This window comes from Haliotis rubra, unplaced genomic scaffold (assembly GCF_003918875.1).
Source record: "Haliotis rubra isolate DU_JTF1 unplaced genomic scaffold, ASM391887v1 Scf75, whole genome shotgun sequence".
NCBI lineage: Eukaryota > Metazoa > Mollusca > Gastropoda > Lepetellida > Haliotidae > Haliotis > Haliotis rubra.
In genome coordinates, this window is record NW_025767468.1 from 2,655,873 (window position 1) to 2,674,656 (window position 18,784).

General features: G+C 42.8%; 1 protein-coding gene and 1 long non-coding RNA gene across 2 annotated transcripts; both read right to left on the bottom strand.

The window, feature by feature from the left end:
- Positions 1–578: 578 nt before the first annotated feature.
- On the bottom strand, positions 579–15,192 carry LOC124260089 (HEAT repeat-containing protein 1-like). The gene is made up of 16 exons (XM_046694338.1): positions 15,184–15,192; positions 14,095–14,265; positions 12,501–12,644; positions 10,895–11,062; positions 9,834–10,012; positions 9,094–9,196; positions 8,732–8,799; positions 8,135–8,219; positions 7,607–7,741; positions 6,368–6,472; positions 5,692–5,762; positions 4,294–4,391; positions 2,179–2,336; positions 1,526–1,684; positions 855–963; positions 579–729 (listed from the first exon to the last, which is right to left on the bottom strand). Exons 1-16 carry the CDS (start codon positions 15,190–15,192, stop codon positions 641–643), a joined length of 1,851 nt encoding a protein of 616 aa, XP_046550294.1. The 3' UTR covers positions 579–640.
- A 541-nt stretch (positions 15,193–15,733) lies between these two features.
- On the bottom strand, positions 15,734–17,181 carry LOC124260123. The gene is made up of 3 exons (XR_006894003.1): positions 17,133–17,181; positions 16,485–16,617; positions 15,734–15,835 (listed from the first exon to the last, which is right to left on the bottom strand). It is a non-coding gene; the product is annotated as an uncharacterized LOC124260123 (long non-coding RNA).
- Between the last annotated feature and the right edge of the window lie 1,603 nt (positions 17,182–18,784).

Consider the following 18,784-nt stretch of genomic DNA (forward strand, 5'->3'; position numbering starts at 1 on the left):
CAAAGTGTCTCTGTGACCTTGACAATTAAGTGAAGGTCACCAAAATCGACTGGGCCCTGCGCCTTCCCTGGATGAAGCTTGGTGTCAAATATGAAGAAACTCCAGTGAATGGTTCTTGAGGTATCTCGCTGACAAGCATAACATGTAGGTTAATATGCTGAAATGTTCAAAGTGTCTCTGTGACCTTGAAAATTAAGTGACGGTCACCAAAATCGACTGGGCAATAAATGAGAATGAAGAACATTATTCGGATAGTTTTGTCTTTATTAATTTTAAATTTTTTCCACTGACCGACCGACCGACCCATGTTGAAAATTTTGTGGCACATTAACAAAAACTGATGCCCTAACCAGCAAATGCCCCAATTTGGGTGTATGACTATGAGTTCAATTATTAATGCAGCCATTTCAGAAATCAAGGTTTTCTGGTTTGAAGCTGCACTGATCACTGTGGTGCTAGCCTGTAAATAATAAAGTGATTAACATCAGCAATCATCAATCAACTAAGACGCCAACAATCATAAGTGGCTTGGAACCAACATCTGAACCCAACAACCAGAAGAAACATTATCACAAGTGTTTTATCATTGTTTATTGCCTAAGGCTGCTGATGTTGAACAAGTAGACATGCTCCAGTCCAGTTAGAAGTATTTCTGTAAGGGTTCTCCCAGGGTCCTCTCCATGTCCGCTATGACAGTCTGGCAGCGCTTCTCAACTTCTTCATTTTCATCTGAAAAACAAAACGGCAAAATTTCTAAAAGCATGAGCAATACAGTAGTAGAATGTAATCAAAGTGCATTCCCCGAAACAGCTGAGGTCAGCTGATCCACTACAAGAAAGATTCAAAGTGCTCACCCTCCATTAGTTCAGCTAGGAAAGGAATGGTCTCCGGCAGTAGTGGCAAGAAGTCATCCAGGAGCTTCTTGTGGAACTCTTCTATCACATCCAGGGCAGCAAACTTGACCTGCATGATCATAACACATCTTGCATTCATTGATTGATTGTTGGCTGTAAATAATCGAATCTGGACCAGACAATCCACTGATCAACAGCCTGACCATCGATCTACGCGAATTGGGAATCGATGAGATGTGTCAACCAAGTCAGCAGCCTGACCACCCGATCCCGTTAGGTCCATCTTATGGCAAGCATGGGTTGCTGAACACCAATTCTCATCTGAACTTTCATGGGCATCAATCTGTGCAACTAAGATTCCATGACATCTGTCAATTAAGTCAAAGCACCTGACCACCCGATCCTGACAGTCTCCTGTTATGATATGCATAGGTTGCTGAAGATCAATTAATAGGCAGATCACAGGTGACACACTTTGCAAGTATGTTATGGGTGAGAATGGCGTAAAGCTGCCTCCAATATTGCAGTTCAAATCATAGCATGTCAGGCTGATGTGATGCATCTCTGTCTGTCAGATCTTACACACAACGGCTGCTGAATGCATACCTTACAAGTATATTAATTAAGGTGTACAAACAGTGCTGAAAGGTTAAACTGGCTGAAAAGCTCACCTGTGGGGAGGGGTTCCTTGTCTTGAGAAGGATCTGGTAGTTCATGGTGTTCCAGTGGGAGTCATCTCTAGCTGCCACTGCAAACTGACCAATACACCGAACCAGATTCTGAGAAACTCGACTCTTGTATGTCTCCTCATCTCCCTGGGTGTTCTCAATCTGAAGATGACAAAAGATCATTGATATACATAGTCATAGTGAGTGAGTGAGTTTAGTTTTACCCTGCTTCCAGCAATATCACGGCAGGGGACACCAGGACACATTGTACCCATGTCGGGAATCTTTGTCATGACGAGCCATCGCTTTTACCACTAGGCTACCCTACCGCCCCACATCGTCATGGAAACATGTAAGAACATGAATGGCCTCAAAACATTCTGTTCCATCATTCAACATGAATTGACTGTTTTTTGTTTTGTGTTTCTTTGTTGTTTGATGCTGCACTGAGCAATATTCCGACTATATCAAAAAATGAGTCCTGACCAGACAATCCAGTGATCAACATGACCATTGATCTACACTTATGGGATATGATGTGTCAACAAATTCAGTGAGACCACCCAATCCCATTTGTGGCCTCTTACGATAACCATGGGTTGCTGAAGACCAATTCTAATCCTGATTTTCACAGTTATGAATTAATTTGAACTTACCTGGTCAACAATTGGCTGCATGAGTGTTTCAAACCTCTCGACGGACACAAAGCCATCACTGTCGTACAGGAAGCACTTGTATAGTGTATCCAGGACACAGGACAACAGCTGGGTAGACATCTTCCGGGACCGCTTGCTCTTACCGAAGTACCTGCCATCTGATAGAAACAGGTGAGGTGAATGGATTTCAACATCGTACTAATATTCGCTCATATGACGATGTTCATGTGTGTGTATCATCCTCGATAATCTCCAGGGTATACGTTACGATCACCCTCCACTATACCCTGGATGCATCCACGGCTTGGCCCGATTATTTTATTACCTCCCTTTGCTTGCTTTTTTATCCAATCAGGTGTCTACGCTGGGAAGTTGAGCGAACCAATCACAACTCACTTTCGCTTCTTAAATTATCGAACCGTTTAAACTTGGCAACACAATTGATGCACAGGTACTCTGAAAGAGGTAGAAGAGTTTTTTCATATATTACTTTTAAAGTTTCAGATCTGTCAATTTGTCTGTATTATTTCCCCAAATCTGAGTGGCACTGCGAACAAACCTTCGCGACTGCGACCGCTATCTTTGTTGACACTGGCAAGCTTGGATGTAACGGCGGCTTGGCTGATTGGCTACTGTGAGAATGCGGAGCCAGCAAAGGGAGGTAATATAATTATTGGGCCAAAGCGTTGATGCATCCAGGGTATAGTGAGAGAGATCGTAGCTATACCCCCTGAGATTATCGAGGATGGTGTGTGCATGTGTGGCTGCTTGTACTAGCTCAGACTTTAGCTGGTTGTATAGTGCTAGCTCACTGAGATACCATGCCACAGCCAAGCCAGAATACCCCCTCAGACACATTATACTGACTCAAGCCGATCAGTCCTTGTTTTACCCGAAGCTAGGCAGGGACAAACAAGTACCATATTTTAATGTCTTTTGGTATGACGCGGCTAGGAATCGAACCCACAACATTCTGCTCTCTGATAGAAACAGACTTTATTGGTATAGTTGGGTGAACATTGTAAAGCTTGTACATCCTGATCAGAGAAGACAATCCAGATATTCCACATATATGCAATCATAAGGATCGACATACAGTTCTATACAAAGAAACTAACATGGTTTGTAAGTAATCTCCATAGGAAACCGAGATAGACACAAACTACACAAAAAGTATGTGCAAATCAGGATGAGTGAGTGAGTTTAATTTTACGCTTTTGGCAATATTCCACCAATATCACGGCAGGGGACACAGTACAATACTTTATGTTGTGGCAACATTAGAACAAGTATTTGTTGCATGCTTACTAGGGCTGCACAATATAACCGGTTTACCGGTATTTACCCGCTCAGACATGAAATCGTTATGTTTTGTGATCACGGCTCATTGAAAACCGGTATTTAGACATGCATTCTGAAAACCTCGTAACACTCAGAAATCTTCGGATATTTCAAGCTTTTCACACAGGAAGTCAAGTTAAGTTCGATTTGAAGTTGTGTTCTTAATTTTTATTCAAGTATTTCGCAATGTTTTGGATCTGAATGTTTTAGATATTTACTCATTAATGACCAGTGATCTTTGATATGTAAACTAGTAGCCACTGTGTTGATGTTAAAATGTTCTTTTCCTTGTTTCATTTGTGCCAAATATTATTTATTTTGTCATGATTAAAAGTTTTTATTAAAGCTTAATCAAGCATAGTGATTTTGTTGTGTTTTTGTTTTATAATTCAAGCATTAACTCAATTTTAAGTAGTTTTTGTATTATAAAATTCTTGCATATATTATATGCTTCTGCATTGCAATATATCGCGATATGAAATTTCTCTGCAACACCCACCCCTGATGCGTACATTAAACTTCCACCCCCATCATGCCTTAAAAAAATATAATAAATCCACTTTTCACAAACTTTCAAACTCATTTGTGATCAGTTATATCAGTGTCAAATTTCATTTCTCTCAGTGGGCAAAAACGATCTCTCAAAAACTGAACAGTGTGCAGATGTCATTCCATTTATGAGCCCCATTTCATGGCTGGGGCTAACAAATAACATATGGCCATGCCAAGGGATTATAGGCAGTATGACCTGGATGTTCCCCCAGTTTGTCTTACCTCCTTTACTAGTGTTGTTCTGGTCCAAGACCTCCCCAGCATGCTTCACAATGTAACCAGCAAACAGTGTGAACAGACTCTTCAACTTGTCCGCCAGTCTGGAGAGAAACATTGCACACCATCTTACAGTTACTCGCAAAGTATCTTAAGATAGCACTTGGATATGGATTTGTATCAACAAACTGTGACGAAAACAATATTCATAACAGATGATATTCCAGCTATATGGTGCCAAATAGTCTGTAAATAATGGAGACTGGTTGGTTGTTGACAATCGCAGTGATCAACAGCATGAGCATCGATCTCTGTAAATAATGGGAACCGATGACACAATCCAGTGATCAACATCAAGAGCATCGATCGCGCTAAGCCTGACCACATGTGATCCCAACCAAGTCGAGCCTCTTACTACATCCCGCATATGTTCTTGAAGACCAATATCAGGGTTGGTGAAGACCACTCGCCTGACCAAGTAATTTGCTTCTTATGATGGACAAAACCTCTGCCCTGGAGACCCCACTGAGTGGCATCAGCATGAGTCAGCGGTAATGGTTTTACAGCTTTTTCAATACATTCCAGCAAAATTACACCAAGAATGGGTTTCACACATTGTACGCAGACAGGGATTAAAACCCAGGCTGTTAGTGGGGTAAACACTTGAACCATGAGACTACTGGAGCTGTGACAATATATCGTAGTATCGATAATTGTGATACTATATCTGACGATAAATATATCGATACTTTTTTCGAATCATGATATGTATCGTTGACCTTAAAATTATGAATTTTCACCAGAAATTGACGGTTATGTCAAAATTTACACTGTTACTTGCTATCAAAATATTCATTTTGAAAGAAAATAACTAAAGATAGCATATCGTGATATGCATCGAATCGAACCGTATCGTTCCAAGATATCGCAATACGTATCGTATCGTGAAATTTCTGTATCGTCACACCTCTAGAGACTACCCATTCCCACTATCATCTACGGTCAGGAGATGGTGCATAAAGTCTGAGCAGCCCATGCTGGATGTTGGAGGCAGCATACAGGAGTGGGTGGTCAGACTGGTTGACGCATGTCATCATGTTCCAACAAAACCAATCATGTTCTTTTTTTCTATTCCTTAACAGTAATATAGGTGAGAGACATATTAAAACAACAAGTGTGTGAGTGAGTTTAGTTTTACGTGCACTCAACAATATTCCAGCTATATGGGGGCGGTCTGTAAATAATCGAGTATGGACCAGACAATCCAGTGATCAAGAGCATGAGCATCGATCTACGTAATTGGGAACCGATGACATGTATCAAGTCTAACCCGGACTTTCACGGGTGAAAACAACAAGTAAACAATTAAAACAAATATTCTGAGTAGACTTTCGCTTGACATACCTGTCTGCCAGTCTGTAGAACACCAGAACCCGTGACTTCATGTCGTCTTGTCGGGTTGCCCAGTCAAACACCTGAAACAAAATAGGCAACATGTTGTAATGACTGGAGAATTTAACCTTGTTGTGTAATCATGGGACAACTGATAATAGTTGTAGCTAGTTATAACCACGTATATTTTGTTTAAATATTGATCAGCTCTTACACTGCATCTTTGATGTCCACAATGGGGATCTTGCATGATTTACTTATTCCAGCAATACCATGATGGAATGTATTACAGTGCTCTAATGTTCCAGGTTCCATAGTACTGAATGTCATCAAAAACAGTGCAATCTTTATTCTTTGACATTTAGTGGAACAATTATGCCTGTATCATACACGACTGACTGACTGACTGAGTTTGGTTTTACGCCGCTTTTAGCAATATTCAAGCAACATTACGGCGGGGGACACCAGAAATGGGCTTCACACATTGTACCCATGTGGGGATTCGAACACGGGTCTTCGGGGTGACAAGCCAATGCTTTAACCACAAGGCTACCCCACCACCCCCGTATCATACACGATGTTTAGGTACATCGTATAGGTTGGCACCTCTGCTCCTTTTGTTTTGTGATTAGAGATCCCTTCTAGTGTAAGGCTGTGTAGTAGGACACACTTGAGGAGCCAAACTGACCTTGAAGAGCATGGGTCTAAAAGTTGCCTCAGACATCTTCATCACCATGCAGATTACCGTGCTGATCACAGAGTCCTCAATCTGGTTTATCCTGGACAGTGATTCCTGAAGACATACAGATCATATGCTGGTTACCATTCTTGATACACATAGTTTGTGAGTGTTCTGTTGTAATTTCATAAGTATTTGCCAAATGAAAAGATGCCTATTCATATCATGGTTGAAAGACAACAGACACCTAAATAGAAGCTTCATCATATGACACAGCTGAATGCGATGTTGTAGTCTACAAGTAATGTGCTTCCAAACATGTGCCTCTGAAGACTCACCTTGGGATAGCCACCCTGATGACTCACCTTGGAACAGTCTGCCCTGAAGACTCACCTTGGGATAGCCGCCCTGATGACTCACCTTGCAACAGTCTGCCCTGAAGACTCACCTTGGGATAGCCGCCCTGATGACTCACCTTGGAACAGTCTGCCCTGAAGACTCACCTTGGAATAGCCGCCCTGATGACTCACCTTGGAACAGTCTGCCCTGGTGACTCACCTTGCAACAGTCTGCCCTGGTGACTCACCTTCGGATAGTCTGCCCTGGTGACTCACCTTGGAACAGTCTGCCCTGGTTACTCACCTTCGGACAGTCTGCCCTGGTGACTCACCTTGGAACAGTCTGCCCTGAAGATTCACCTTGGAACAGTCTGCCCTGGTGACTCACCTTGGAACAGTCTGCCCTGGTGACTCACCTTGGAACAGTCTGCCCTGGTGACTCACCTTGGAACAGTCTGCCCTGAAGACTCACCTTGGAACAGTCTGCCCTGAAGACTCACCTTGGGATAGTCACCCTGACGACTCACCTTAGAACAGTCTGCCCTGATGACTCACCTTGGAACAGTCTGCCCTGAAGACTCACCTTGGCAAAGGTGAGAGTCTGCCCTGATGACTCACCTTAGAACAGTCTGCCCTGGTGACTCACCTTGGGATAATCTGTCCTGAAGATTCACCTTGGCAAAGGAAAGTCTGCCCTGAAGACTCACCTTGGCAAAGGTGAAAGTCTGCCCTGATGACTCACCTTAGAACAGTCTGCCCTGGTGACTCACCTTGGAACAGTCTGCCCTGGTGATTCACCTTGGAACAGTCTGCCCTGAAGACTCACCTTGGGATAATCTGTCCTGGTGACTCACCTTGGAACAGTCTGCCCTGGTGACTCACCTTGGAACAGTCTGCCCTGGTGACTCACCTTGGGATGGTTGGTCCTGAAGTCAAGACAGGTGAAGAAGAAGGCCAGGATGTCGTTGTGGAAGCTGGCGAGGTTCTCCCGGTTCATCTCCTTGATGTGGGCCTCCAGCAGAGACATGATACACTCCAGACATTCCTGACAAGACACACTGTGGTTAAATGGCTGCCACAATCTTTAGCATCAATCCAACAGGGAATCACATCTGTGTGGTTTTGTAACACATTTTACAGGAGCCTCGTTTGGGTTATGATCTTTACATGGGGCACAACATGCATAAATCTAAACATGAATGTTAAATTACTTTAAATAACTCAATCAAATAGTCTCTCCCTATGTGAAACATCAGTATATCCAGATATGTGTGTCATCACAGTCAATTCTGTTTGAAGCCCTTGATGAAATGGAAAGCGAACAGTCGATGATTTTATCCTGAAAGCAGACCCACTCAGTTTCCACAATAAGTTGCAGATCCTTTGAATACAAAACCACCTATACCAGCTGGAAAAGGTCTACAGGGGCAATACATACTTGGTGTTCTTCCACCAGGTTCGTGTAACATGACACGATGGTTGGAAGGATGACACGTGTTGGAAGGACTGTGGCCATCGCATGACTGCAAAAGAAAAGTGACTTCATTTTGAGTGCAACACACAGCACGGGTATGAAGGCTGGAGTAGATTTAAGAGTAAGCACCCGTGCACATTGATTTGCATTGCCTTGTACCACTGGAACAGTGCCCCTGTAGTGGTGCTAGATCCCCAGGAAATGGCATGTACGTAAGTCTATTCACCTGGTGTTGTATGGGGTATCCCAGAAATGTAACCTGACCAAAATCCGAGAACCAACAAACATGACTGGCGGAAAAAGACAACACTAAAGTTTCTGCTCATAACATTTGCACCTTTTAGCAAGATGTACTGATGGAAAGCTATATATGGTTTAATGTCGCTATTAGCAATATCACAGTGGGGACATCAGAAATGGGCTTCACACATTCTACCCATGTGGGGAATCGAACCCAGGGCTTAGGCGTGACGAGCGAATGCTTTAACCACTAGGCCACCCCACCGCAAAAGCAATCAACATCTGAGGAATGAAACACATAGCCGACCCAGGCAGTCTTACCGAATGGCGAGAAGACGCTGCTGAACTTGAGGCTTCTGAGGAGACTCCCCTCCAGACAGGAGGCAGTACTGGAAAAACAAACAACGATCATGAGTAGCCAAGACTTTTATTCTAATAATTATGATATGGGGAAAGGTCCTGCACGCATCACTTACCTCCCAGATGTAGTAAAGCACAAACAAACACATCAGGAGGATTAATGTATTCCAAACATTAATAAGAAATAAAACATGAATTTAAATCATTCATTCATTCATTTCCACTGCAAAGGATGAGCGATAATGTTACCAATTTCAAATAATATTTGAAGCAGCGTTTATGAGTACACACAGTTGCAAGGAAGGTAGTATCTGTATACTGACATGTTTGGTGATGTCCAGGATGTAGGGGGGGCTGAGGAAGTCTGGCAGATTCTCCACCACCTTGCTGATGACTGTCACACAACTCTGCAGCAGCAGCTCATTCCTACAACACAGGCGGTCTGTGAACATGCGTGGAGCTCATGTTGGCTCTGTCAATGGGTCTGAGTGAGTCATTGTGCTAAACTGCAAGAGGGAACTTCTGAGTCAGCAATATTCAAACAGTATCACAGCAACGTCAATGTGTCTGGTGAGTAATTATTGCTAAACTGCAAGAGGGAACTTCTGAGTCAGCAATGTTCAAGCAGTATCACAGCACCTATGTCCATTGACTGATAGATACCTAAGAAAAAAACCTCATCAGCTTTAAACTGGTGACTCCTGAAGATTTTTCTGTCACTGCTTGTCAGATTTAAATGAAAGGAAAGATGAGAGTGATTGACGCCTCAGGTGTTAACTCTTTGGTAAACCCAGGAGCACAGGTATGGTGCTGATCCACCTAGTAATATTATCATTGAGAACTGGGATTCAAATTCATGATCACAGGTTTCTGGCACACCCAAGGGAAGCAACTCTGTAATGCAAATTGTGATGCCTAGGATCACTGGGAGACTAATACAGGTTTCCATACAGACATTATAAATCAAGTAAATCCTACATAAATCTTGACAAATGGAGGCAAAACAGAACCAGAATTTCCATAGTGTTCTGAAAACGAAACTGTGACTTCACATTAGTCTCACCCAGTCAGTTCCTCAGTGCGGCCCAGGATCTTGAGGAGTTTGGGCATGAAAGTCGGCAGGTGAGGGATGACATGGACCTTGAGGTCAGCCGAGATCTCCCCAACACATAGCAGGGCACATGCCAACACATTAGGGCTGTCCTTCCTCTTGGTGAGTACCTTGCAGGTGAGCTGCAGTACCTGAAATGTGGAACATGTCACAGTACTGTATGTGTCATATCAACATAGACCTATCTGGAGTGTGGAATTTAAGCTCTTTGTGGAATATTTCAGCAAATGTTTTAGTAGGTCTGATGCCGAACAACCAATCATGGGAGCGAGAACATTTTCAGGCCCTGCTGTATTCTGCAGCCCTTCTATCTACCCCATTTAACTTCTGGTGGAATATTGTGCACATTTGAAACCAATTTATTATTCTGCATAAATATCTGCAAACTTTAAGGTTAGTGTTTTTATTTTGCACTTGTTTGCAGAAAAATGCCTGCCACAAGTCAGTGTACTGAATATTGTGGAAGAGAAAACGCAAATTATGACCAAAAGTATATTTCACTGCTGAATCACTGAATACAGCAAAAAGTGAATGTATTTTAATGCTTTATCATGGCTGCCTGCGGTTGATAGCAAAATCAAGTGCACCTGTTTGCAGAAAAAAAAAGCGTGTCGCAAGCATAGGCGGATCCAGGAATTTTCAAGGTTGGGGGGTGGGGGGGACCCTCTGCCGAACCCCCCTCTTGGTCCGTAATGCAAAATATTCACTACAAAGTGGTGTTTAGTCATTTTCAAAAGGTGATCTTGATGAATTCTGTAGCAGAGAAATGCACAATTCTGACCAAAAGTATACTTCTGCTGAATCACTGAATACAGCAAGAACTGTATGTTGTTTTAAGCTAGAATCTGTTTGCTATGCTGCCTTTATCATGGTTGCCTTTGATCAATAGAGTCTGTAATTGAGAGCTAGCAAATCCAGTGGTTGATAACATGAGCACTGTCTTTAAATACAGGTGATGGGTCACACTTCTCAGTCTGTTATGTTCAGTTCATTTGACTTCCAACACAACTTACCTTGATAAACCTATCGGGGTGTTTATGGCCCAGCAGACGACACAACACCTTCAGGCTGTAGAGAGCCGTCTGGCCATTGACCCCTGTCTCCTCAAGGTCATCCGAGTCGAGAGTTGTTTGTTTCACTATGGCTGACAGTTCATCAACCAGCACCAGCAGAATGTTCTCCTGAAGAAAACATCCTCATCATATAATTTATCTGTACACAAGAACATACTACACTGGATGTGATCCAGAATGTGATCCTGAGTGTGATCCTGAATGGCAAAGCAGACAGTATTCAATGTTTCCCCAATTACAGCATCCAGAGTATAAGGTTCACCACTATAACAATTTCTTTGAGTGGCATTTTAGAAGTTGGGAAGTACAATATAGAATATTTTTTATGGATAACAACTTCTTTTTATTCGTGAGTCTTGACGTTTCGATACAGATGCTTGGTACAAGAATCTGTATCAAACGCCGCGACTCACTAATAAAAAAGAAGTTGTTATCCATAAAGCTTTTTCTATATTGCACTATAACAATGTCCACCATTAATAATGTCCAGAGTCTAAGGTTCTCAACTAACTGTATCAAGATTACAAGCGCTCCCCACTAACAGTGTAAACCACTTACAGATTACCAAGTCCACAAGCTGTAGATATGTAAAAGCTTAGCATATCTGAAACCACGAGAAGTACTGGAGACGGCATCATCAGGGAGCACACACACACACTCTAACAGTACACTAACCTGGTCCTTGTCTACTCACGTCCTTGACCTGCTGGAGGCGGCATCATCAGGAGCACACACACAGACACACTCTAACAGTACACTGACCTGTTCCTTGTCCACTACGCCCTTGACCTGCTGGAGGCGGCATCATCAGGAGCACACACACACACACTCTAACAGTACACTAACCTGGTCCTTGTCTACTACTCGTCCTTGACCTGCTGGAGACGGCATCATCAGGGAGCACACACACACACACACTCTAACAGTACACTAACCTGGTCCTTGTCTACTACGTCCTTGACCTGCTGGAGACGGCATCATCAGGGAGCACACACACACACTCTAACAGTACACTAACCTGGTCCTTGTCTACTACGTCCTTGACCTGCTGGAGACGCATCATCAGGGAGCACACACACACACTCTAACAGTACACTGACCTGTTCCTTGTCTACTACGTCCTTGACCTGCTGGAGACGGCATCATCAGGGAGCACACACACACACACACACTCTAACAGTACACTAACCTGGTCCTTGTCTACTCAGGGGAGCACACACACACGTCCCTCTGACCTGCTGAGACCTACTGGCATCATTAGGAGCACACACACACACTCTAACAGTACACTGACCTGTTCCTTGTCCACTACGTCCTTGACCTGCTGGAGACGGCATCATCAGGAGCACACACACACACACTCTAACAGTACACTAACCTGGTCCTTGTCTACTACGTCCTTGACCTGCTGGAGACGGCATCATCAGGGAGCACACACACACACACTCTAACAGTACACTGACCTGTTCCTTGTCTACTACGTCCTTGACCTGCTGGAGACGGCATCATCAAGGAGCACACACACACACTCTAACAGTACACTCACCTGTTCCTTGTCCACTACGTCCTTGACCTGCTGGAGACGGGAGTTGAGGAGCTCCATGGCCTTCCGCTGGACAGTGGGCAGGCTGTGTTTCAGCAGCCCCGATGTCACCTCCACGAACATGTGGTCCGGCAGCAGGCATGTGATCTAGAGACACAACAACTTGACAAATGTGTCCTTGAAATATACAGGTGTGATGAGGAGACGAAGTTGGAGAATAAGATACCACTTTACATGTTCTGACATCAAACTGCAATTTGCTTCTAAACTTTGATCCTATGGCTCTTCCTACCCCGGAGCACCTCTGGCCCTGGTTATAGTGTTAACTGTCAGGAAATACTGAACTTGTTCGGTGTCACACTCAGGAATCGACCACCATTATTCTAGAAAGTGGTATGGCAATAATCAAGGGAAGACCACACCGTTGTACACAATCAACTAAACATTTGGACCAATCATCAGTAAACTCTTAAAACAAGCGTGGTTTGAAGGTGATTTTTCTGAGCCACATTCTGACATCATGTACGTACAGGCCAGTCAGCTTGTATGGACAGATGATGACTGATCATCAAAATAGCTACATTCCTCACTGAGACCACGATGTCGCCGTAATTACTTCTGACAGTGCCATTGTCAGCACTGATGCCATATATATATATAGCCCGGGTAGATGCGTTTCTGTACGCGAAAAATGTACCCTTAAAATACAGAAGTGTAGCCAGTACCTAAACAGCGGATGAGTCCATATTCCTCAGCATAAAACCGTAACTGTATGTGAGTGAGTTTAGTTTTACGCGACACTCAGCAATATTCCAGCTATATGGCGGCAGTCTGTAAATAATCGAAGTCTGGGCCAGACAATCCAGTGATCAAGAGCATGAGCATCGATTCGCGCTAATTGGGGAACCTATGACATGTGTCAACCAAGCCAGCGAGCCTGGACCAGCCGATCCGTTAGTTGCCTCTTCACGACAAGCATGGGTTACTGAAGGTTCATTCTTACCCCCGGACCTTCACAGGTCGTAAAACTGTATGTAACTGTTCCTGTTTGCCTGATTGAAACTGATACTGTGCATTGAAAAATATTCATCACTGAGTATGCTTGGGTCTTATATAACACAGTCAAATGTGTCCCAGTCCACCCAGCTGTGAATGGGTACCTCGTAAGGATGGGAAAGCCGCAATAACTTAGTGCCCCAGAGTTGTATGATCCGCAGGGAGTAGAGATTGATAATACAATGTGCTGTTGAGACTGATATCCAATGATCGAGAGAAAAAATACCAGCGCCTTGAGCATGTACTAGTTGCATGGATATGTGGGTTATATAAATATGCTATAATGATAACAATAATAATCTAAAAAGAAACAGCATCAGTCTGACAGTTCCGATCAAGAAAACGTAAAGCGTGGAATGGACATGTTTTGTATTCTGATTTTTTGGCTAGGGTACATTTCTGTATATGAAAATGGATGAAACAAATTGGGCAAATGTTATCAAACACAATCCTCTCCTAATTCTCCTTGAGAAGTACATGTATAAGGCACAAGACCTCTCAGCGTGGTGACAATATCTCATTGTTGCAAGGGAAGTCTCACCTTATCGATCATGTCATAAGCCTTGTGCAAGTAGGCCTTCCAGAAACGAGATGTGGGTTTGTTCTGGTGCCTGTCCACAACAATGGAGATTTGGCTGATGTACTGAAGAAGGGTTTCGAGAAGAGACTCAAAATTCTTCTGCAGGGATTTCTTCCCCTCCTTGGCTGCAACCTTCAAATACAAAGACACCTCTAACTCAGCTACAACAACTAGGGCTGTGCAATATTACCGGTAAACCAGTAGATACCAGTACAATATCTTGTGATACGTATATAGCGATATGGTTGAGATTCTGAAATATATTGAGAGTTAGGCCAGACCAATTATATTTCTTGTTTTACAGATCCGCCTGTCGTATTTTTTCAAGAATAAGAAAAAAAAATTAATTAATTTTCCTCGCTCAAAAAATAAAATCCTAATGTTTTCATTGGCCAAAATGTAAACATACAAGAAATTTTGTTTTTAGATTGTGTTTTTGCCCTCTACATATACACTTCATAAATTGCCAAAAGTAACATGCTTTGAGTACTTAGAATTTTACTTTGACCAGTGATTTTACTTTTATTTTTCCCTCCTGCCTTTAGATGTTCTGATGACAAAATCCAAGTAAAACAAGAAATAAAATTGGTCTGTCCTTAGCTCCCTTTACCAAATGCTTTATGTTTTGTGTTTCATATGTGACATTTTAGAGGAATTAAGTGGCCTCTAATGGACCAATTTATTATTTGGACTTATTAGTAGAGCCTCTGGTTTTGAGTGACATTTCACTATTTACAATATTTTGTTGTTGTTGTTTGTTTCATAATGGGACATATGTTTTCAATTTATCAAAAGGTCTAAGTCTTTTATATTTTGTAGGACTGTATACTGACATTCTAGTCAAGGATCTTAGATATTGGAGGTCACATGAGGATTGTAAGCTCGAGTAGTTCACCTAAATTATGTTTTGGTTTCATGTTAACACATGTTTATATTGGAGTTGAATCTGAATGAATCACTGACATACAGTAACAATAATCACATGCTGCATTGAAGTGCATTCTGTTGAGGAGGCAAACAGTGACCATGAAAATCATGTTATAGTATTACTTTTATCATTATGTTAGCAAAACTTTGTTGCAGTACTTCAAGTAAACATACTACATTAAGGCTCTTTATCATTTTATTTATCTGTAAACCATTGGCATACAGCCAGCCATACACAATGGGGCCAGGGGAGCCTGAAGTATGGTGTAACAGCAACTGAGAAGATGATGTCCCACACAGAGAGCTATTATGAATTTATGATGCACGCACTTGGGCAGACACCTTCCAGTCAATATATCACAATATGTATTACAATATCTCTTATATTATTGCAATATATCGCAATATGAGAATCAGGGTAATATCCAGCCCTAACAACAACTAAATAATACCAATGTCATACACATCTTACTTATCGATTAATGTGAAGCCATAGAAATTTGCAATGGCAGAAACCAAATCATCCATTGATAAAGCAAACACAGGATCATGCTATTATTCTTTAACAAAGTGGACACCTCTGGCATCCTCCTACCTGTGACACATTTAACTGCTGATGAGAGAGAAGGGAGACAAACAGATGGACTAAAAATGTAGCATACTTGAAGTGCTTGCAGCTGTTTGGCAGTGTGGAACTGTACACTGAAGATCTCACTGTCCTCCTTCTTCAAGGCCCCTAGAGACTGAGGGACACTCTTGGCTTTGATTACTGTGTCTGAACATAAACATGAGTGAGTGAGTGAGTGAGTGAGTGAGTGAGTGAGTGAGTGAGTGAGTGAGTGAGTGAGTGAGTGAGTGAGTGAGTGAGTGAGTGAGTGAGTGAGTGAGTGAGTGAGTGAGTGAGTGAGTGGTGAGTGAGTGAGTGAGTGAGTGAGTGGAGGAGTGAGTGAGTGAGTGAGTGAGTGAGTGAGGTGAGTGAGTGAGTGAGAGTGAGTGAGTGAGTGAGTGAGTGAGTGAGTGAGTGAGTGAGTGAGGTGAGTGAGTGAGTGAGTGAGTGAGTGAGTGAGGAGTGAGTGAGTGAGTGAGTGAGTGAGTGAGTGAGTGAGAGTGAGTGAGTGAGTGAGTGAGTGGAAGCTTGAGGGAGGAAGCAAGTGCTGCTTTGAATTATACCCCATGTCAGTTTGATGTGAAGATAGATTACAGGTCCTAGGTATTTACCATCATAACTATGTTGCTGTCAAATCTAGAAACATTATAAGAACAACCTGTGGGATTTCAATCCATGATCATTGGTTCCTGGCATGCCTAAGCAGGGATGTAACTCTGTTTAGCGAGTTACTCTCCTCAGACAACTGGGACACCTTGAGACCATAACAGTAACAAAGATGTTTCCTTTATTATTGTCAGATAACCAGGTAACATACCATCTTTGTCATCTGGAAGCTGGGAGATATACACAATAGCATCCCGGGCTGCCATGAGCTGGGTTGCAGGGGAGAAGGATGTCGACAAAATCTGGATAAATTCCAGTTCCGCGGGTCCTATGGGTCCAGACATCTGGTAAGACAAGAAATATGATAAGATGATGTATCATCTAAAAACCCCAGGCATGTTTGGGATATGCCCCAGGATATACGTCCTTGGATACGCCCTGGGATATGTCCTGGGATATGCCCCAGAATACATCCACGGATACATCCACGGATACACCCTGGGATACGCCCCAGGGTACACCCAGTTCTACAAAATGATCTTACAGCTATGATGGCCGTAAGCCTCTGTTAATGTATAGAAGTTACTATCACCTTAGCGCTAAGATCCCTTTATAGAAAAGGTCTCAGATATAGTCTAGGGATACTTCCAGAGATACCCAGGATTCAACACTAAGTGCAGTCGCAGGCAAATTAGGATTTAACTCATTACAATCATTAAAATCAAATGATTTGGGAATCTTAATGGACCAATGGCTGATTATAGCTGATAGCAGGTCCAGATAAAGCCCTCTCTGTATAATGGCATAGTGCCTCAACACTCAGCTCTCTTACTGCAGTTATCAAAAGCATCACACAAACCTTCTCCTCCAGAACAAGATGGGAGTCGCCTGGTCTAACAATACGTTCCTCGCCACCACCACCTGCTCAATGAACAGCAGCAGACACGCCATACAGGTACTGCTTCTGTCCCACAATCCTCACCAGCTTTGTGTACAGCATCAACTTCCTGTGTTGTGGGATGTAAGGGTAGGCATCGACGAAGACTCGTCGCATCACCATGGTGATGACCTCCTCTCGGTTTGCTAGGTCAGACTAGTTTTCTTTGGTGAGGATTTCTCTTCACATGTCTGTATGAAAATAGTTTAACCTACCGCGTTAGTCAGCTTAAAAAGCAAGAGCATTGATTTAGTGGAGTGGGTATGGTTTCCCACACACCACTTTAAAACAGGAAACAGGCTTCACACATTGTACCCATGGGGGAATCAAACCCAGGTCTCTGGCATTAAGAGCAAACACTTTAACCATTCTGCGTTTTCACTTCGAGAATGATTATAGCAAAACAGAAATCGTGGAGTTAGCTATAATGCTATAGGAATGTGGCTTGTAAATAATTGAGCTGAGTGAGTTTAGTTTTACGCCCGCTCTCCAGCAATATTCCAGCCTATATGGCGGTCTGTAAATAATCGAGTCTGGACCAAACAATCCAGTGATCAACAACACCACGAGCATCGATCTGCGCAATTGGGATGCGATGACATGTGTCCAACCAAGTCAGCGAGCCTGAACACCCGATCGTTAGTAAGCCTCTACGACAAGCATGAGTTACTGAAGATCAATATTGTAACCCGGACCTTCAAAGGGTATTGTAAATAATTGAGTCTGGTTCAGACAATCAAGTGATTGATATTGACAGGTATAAAAACCAGCATGAAAGCAGTGACTCACACTGATAAGTGCAGGGATGACATTCTCCAGGATCTTGCTGATGACATTAGGAAGCTGTAGCTACCGTCGATCTTGGCGCAGGATGTTGGCCCATGAAAGGTGAACACTGTCATGATATGTTGTGCAGTAGATGCTCCTACAGACAGACAGACAGATTGATGGAAAATACCATCGTGTGATTGCAAAAGGTGCCCCAACAAACAAACATGGAATTTATATGCTTCTACAACATACTTGTAGCCACTGATTATCTCAAGATTTTCATGATATCTTCTATCATCTAATACATGTAAATAAATGCAAGAACATCCTCAGCTGCCTCCTCATCATGTAACAAATAAACAAATCAAATGCTTCTCATTTCACTTATTGCTGCCGTCCTAATCAGTTCAGTATCTGAATGTGAACTCCACTAAAATTGTACCACCTAAATACACAGTAATTTCTCACTGAAGAAAACCTGGACATTCAGTTCACCAAATGGTGACACGACAGGTCGTTGGACCCTACAACACTCAAGAGAGAAATCTGATCCACACCTTTGAAAGATATTGTTCTGACCATAATACAAAGCGTGTTACATTAAAGAGGTTTAATGTAGAGAGCGCACGACATACTAAGGCAAATCTTGGCCGACACAGTCAGCACTAGCAGGGCTTGGTGGTGAGTCTGTGGGTTGTCCGATGTCCGGATACACTGGACGATCAGCTCCATACTGAAGTGTTCCTCGGGATGGATCCTGCATCAGAACAATGGTCAATACAGCAGGTGCATCGTCATCAACA

What these genes read in the sequence shown, in the direction of transcription:
- LOC124260089 (XM_046694338.1), bottom strand. An exon ending in CAGCGTCTTCTCGCCATTCG is followed by an intron (nt 8,220 to 8,731) that starts GTAAGACTGCCT and finishes TTTCTTTTGCAG; the next exon opens with TCATGCGATGGCCACAGTCC. An exon ending in TTCTACAGACTGGCAGACAG is followed by an intron (nt 4,392 to 5,691) that starts GTATGTCAAGCG and finishes GTTTCTCTCCAG; the next exon opens with ACTGGCGGACAAGTTGAAGA.